The sequence below is a fragment of the Suricata suricatta genome, chromosome X (assembly GCF_006229205.1).
Source record: "Suricata suricatta isolate VVHF042 chromosome X, meerkat_22Aug2017_6uvM2_HiC, whole genome shotgun sequence".
Classification (NCBI taxonomy): domain Eukaryota; kingdom Metazoa; phylum Chordata; class Mammalia; order Carnivora; family Herpestidae; genus Suricata; species Suricata suricatta.
This window is the reverse complement of record NC_043717.1, coordinates 1,621,442-1,626,196: the sequence shown is the minus strand read 5'-3', so window position 1 is coordinate 1,626,196 and position 4,755 is coordinate 1,621,442. Positions and strand designations below refer to the sequence as shown.

The following is a 4,755-nucleotide window of genomic DNA, read 5'->3' as shown; positions in this document are numbered from 1 at the left end:
ATCCATCCATCCATCCATCCATCCATGTATCCATCCATCCATCCATCCATCTATCCATCCGTCCATCCATCCATCTGTCCATCATCCATCCATCCATAGACACTTGTGTTCTTTCCCTGTTCTAGCTCCCGTCCTTCATGTCATTGCTACTGGAAACAGGTGTGTACACGTATCTGTTCATGTAACTACTTTAACTCCTTGGCTGCACTTTCGAAGTATATCTCCTTCCTGGTTGTGGAGGAGCTGAAGCGTTTTCTCTTGTGGGTGTTCTTTTCTTTTTCCGCTTCCCTTGAGCAGGGCTTTCCTTTTCTCTTCTTCCCACCCTCCCTGATGCCTGGTAATCATGTGGACATTCTGATATGGATCCTTGTGTCCTTAAAGCATACGCACACGCACACGCACACACACACACACACACACACACACACACACACACACACAGAGGCAGGCTCTGTGCTGTCACTGCAGAGTCCCACAAGGACCTTGAACTCCGGAACCATAAGATCATGACCTGAGCCGAGATCAAGAGTTGGACACTCCACGGCCTGAGCCCCCGATGCCCCTCGATACTGAATTTTACATCCACAAATGCCTCCTTTCCTCATCTCACTCGTGATAAGCCCGCTGACTTTTTTGCCCTTGCATTTTCATTGTTTTTTAGCCTCCCCACGAGGGGGCAGAGCCCTGCCGTGAATGGGAACTAATTGACCTGTCAATTGGCTGCCAGGCTTAATCCTGTGTCTTCTTTTCTAGGCTCACGTTTTAAGTCATTTGTGGCCACATAGACTCATCTTCTGTACTCACAAGCCCCAAGGGATGACCGAATGCTTGTAAATTGTTCTGGAAAGTCGCTGACTGTCTCTCTTTGAATATTGTGGCTCTTATGAATAACCCCTACACATCACGCATTCTCTCTACACCAGAAAAGCCTTGGTCGTGGAGATTTGAAGGAAAGATGTGCCAGCCATTTTTCCCCCTTAGGGCATTTATTGGACTTGGAGAAAGAGGGGGACCAGGGCCCCCAGGAAGTATTTTCTTTGTCGTAGCTTCATTTTTTACTCTTTGGGGAGTACTTTTGTTTGAAAGCCTTACCTCTCAGGGTGCCGATGACCGATGGCACTTGAGTGTGTGTCCAGGGGGGTTGACGGTTCACATAATACATAGGGATGCTGTTCTTAGGACTGTTGTTGACGCTCTGTTGGGTTTTATTGACCGATGTGTGTGAACAGTGTGGCTCTCTATCTCCGTAGGCACCGGTGTAGGTGTAATATTCCCCACTCAGTTTATGACAAGACATAGATATTTGTCCTTTGTCCCTGGCACCGAGGTCCTAAAACCCTTGGAATTTCCTAACTGCAAAGAGGGACAAAGGTGGCTTTTGTTATGTGAATGAGGTGACTTTTGCAAAACGCCCAGCGTCCCCCAGGGCAGAGGGCTGGTTGCTGGGGAAACTAATCCTGTAATTTGAGGGCTGCTGACACCCACCCCCATCTCTGGGGAGGGGGCTGGAGTCACACTTAATTCCCGAAGGGCGATGATTTAATCAACCTTGCCTACTCAGTGAAGCCACCATGAAATCCCAGAAGGACGGGGTTTGGACGGAGTGGGTGAACTTGGGGAGATTTGGAGGAGAGCACGGACGCTTCCCCACACCTGTCCCCCGCACCTCTTCCAAGCTGACTTCTAGCTCCGAATCGTTGGCCGGCCATCTACCGAGTTACACGTTCCCCCGGGCTCTGAAATGGGCTTTGCAGATGAATGCAGCCCAAGGAGGGGGCTCAGGAACCTCTTGTCTCCAGCGGGTCAGTCACAAGCACAGGTGACAAGCCGAACCTGGCCTTGGCTTCTGAAGTGTGTGTATACAGAAGCCTGAACGTGCTTGTGCAGAGGACATCACATCTCTCTGAGCCAAATCGTAACCTCTGTCTGTGGCCGATTTTAACACGTCCTCACATGCATCTCTGAGCATCTCTTCCTCTGTAAGAATATCTCAACAGCTAGGTGTACAGCATCTTCTTTTTTTTAAACTTATTTATTTATTTTAAGAGAGTGAGTGGGGAAGGGGCAGAGGGAGCCGGAGAGAGAGAGTCCGAAACAGGCTGTGCGCTGTCAGCGCAGAGCCTGATGCAGGCGTCAAACGCCCGAACCCTGGGATCATGACCTGAGGGAAATCAAGACCTGGAGGCTTAACCGACTGAGCCACCCAGGCGCCCCTGTCCACAGAGCACCTTCCTCTCCATCCTCGCCTGCACCCTGACATGCCGACCCCGCCCCACGCGTGTCCCCGCCCCACGCGTGTCCCCCCACGCCCGCCCCGCCCCCCCACGCGTGTCCCCGGTGCGGCTCTGAGCCCCGCGTGCCCCACCCCACGTGTGTTCTGCCCCCACGTGTCCCCGACCCACGCCTGTCTCCGCCCCCACACTTGTCCCCATCCCCACACGTGTCCCCAGAGTGGCTCTGAGCCCCACATGCCACGCCCCATGCGTGTCCCTGCCCCACGCGTGTCTCCGTCACACGGGCGTCCCCCATGCATGCCCCGCCCCCACGCGTGTCCCGCCCCACGCGTTCCCCCCACGCGTGTCCCCGGCCCGGCTCTGAGCCCCTCATGCCACGCCCCACGCGTGTCCCCGGCGCGCGCTGAGCCCCGCGTGCCGCCCGCAGGTTCTGGACGTGCCACGACGAGCGCTTCCTGTACATGCTCATGGAGTTCGTGCCGGGCGGCGAGCTGTTCACCTACCTGCGGAACCGCGGCCGCTTCTCGGGCGGCACCGGGCTCTTCTACTCCGCGGAGATCGTGTGCGCCATCGAGTACCTGCACTCGAAGCACATCGTCTACCGCGACCTCAAGCCCGAGAACATTCTGCTGGACCGGGACGGCCACATCAAGCTCACCGACTTCGGGTTCGCCAAGAAACTGGTAGACAAGTAAGTGACCGTTGTCGCCTATGTGTCCCCGTGCCCGTCGCGGGTCCGGAGGCCACCGTTGTCCCCTCCGTGGCCAGTGTGGAAGTGACAGCCCGCCCTATTTGTCTGTCTGTGGTGCCGACGTCCTGTCCATGGCGTGTGGGTATCGATCACACGTGTTTTCATCGTCGCTGGATGAGGACCCAGAGGTGACATTGCTGGCTCAGAGGGCCGCTCCGTTTGTAACGTTTGGAGACACCCCTGCTGTTTTCCACACCGGCTGCACCTGTTTGCATTCCCAGCAACAGTGCCGAAGCCTTCTCCTTTCTGCGCACCCTCACCAGCACCTGCTCTGTCTTCGTGCCTCCTGCCCTTGACAGGTGTGACGGGCCGTATGGTGAATTAGCTATTCCTTATAACAGAGCACGAGCAGAGAAATAGGCAGAGAGAGACAGAGAGGGAGACACAGAATCTTAAACAGGCTCCAGGCCCCGAGCTGTCAGCACAGACCCCGACTCGGGGCTGGAACTCATAGACCGTGAGATCATGACCTAAGCCAGAGTTTGATACTTAACCAACTGAGCTGCCCAGGTTCCCCCTAAGAAGCCTTGTTTTAAAAAGTAAAAATTCGGGGCGCCTGGGTGGCTCAGTCGCTCGGGCGTCCGGCTTTGGCTCAGGTCATGATCTCACAGTTTGTGGGTTCGAGCCCCACGTCGGGCTCTGTGCTGACAGCTCGGAGCCTGGAGCCTACTTCGGGTTCTGTATCTCCCTCTCTTTCTGCTCCTACCCTGCTCATGCTCGTGCGCTCTCTCTCTCAAAAAATAAATAAGAAGCATTAATAAAACTTTTAAAGTAAAATTTTAATAAGGTAGTATCTTTAACCTGCTACATCTCGAATATGATTATTCCAACATATAGTCTGTGCAAACCGTTGAGAGCATTTACGTGAAGTTTTGCCACTAAGTTTTTGAAACGCCCTGAGCATTTCGTGTGTTTGCTGCTTCTCCGTTAGGGGACCACATTTTCATCAGAAATACCTGCTCTTTCCTTAGCAATCCATAACGTTTATAGTTGGGAACACAGATGCACATGGCCAGACCTTCCAAAAATACTGGAAACTTTCTCAGCAGCTACATTGAGTGTTGCTTTTTACATTTAAGTTTAGGGGCGCCTGGGGGGCTCAGTCGGTTAAGTGTCCGCCTTCAGCTCAGGTCATGATGTCACAGTTTGTGGGTTTGAGCCCCGCATGGGGCTCTGTGCTGACAGCTCGGAGTCTGGAGCCTGCTTCCGATTCTCTGTCTCCCTCTCTCTGACCCTCCCCTGCTCATGCTCTGTCTCTCTCAAAAGTGAATAAACATTAAAAAATGTTAAGTTTAAGTTAATTCAAAGTGGATTAAAAGCCCCGTTGTGTAGTATGTTGGAAGGGCTCCTGAGGTACGGTGCTCTCTTGGTCGGGAGGTGCCCCTTGAAAATGCACCTGTGGGAGGTGCTGGCTGCCCCAGTCGCGGAAGCAGGTCCTGATCCGGGGCTGCGAGTTTCCGGTCCCGTGTTGGCTGTAGAGATTACTTACAAATAAAATCTTCAATAAAAGAAAACAAATAATATTCCTCACATCATGCAAAATCTGCATTTAGGAGAACCTTGATTTCCGTGGGAGCAGTTTTACACCAAATAACGCACCTGTCTGATGGTTTCTAACAAAGGGTCCCTCCTGGGGACGCGCTGTGGTGCAGCTGACTTCCGGCGCATGCTCCCCTGCGGGATTTATTTATTATTAACATGTCATCATTCGCCTATTACTTTGCTGCTGCCCCCTACTGGCCGCACGTGGTATAAAGTCCATACACCCTC

General features: G+C 53.3%; 1 protein-coding gene across 3 annotated transcripts in view; it reads left to right on the top strand.

Annotated features, from left to right (window-relative positions):
- The window catches only part of PRKX (protein kinase X-linked), a 49,868-nt gene that overhangs the window by 23,565 nt on the left and 21,548 nt on the right, over nt 1–4,755 (top strand). For all 3 annotated transcript variants that reach the window (XM_029929582.1, XM_029929584.1, XM_029929583.1), the window contains exon 3: nt 2,662–2,925. In XM_029929582.1, coding sequence (XP_029785442.1) covers nt 2,662–2,925 — 264 coding nt within the window. The remainder of the gene's footprint in view (nt 1–2,661; nt 2,926–4,755) is intronic.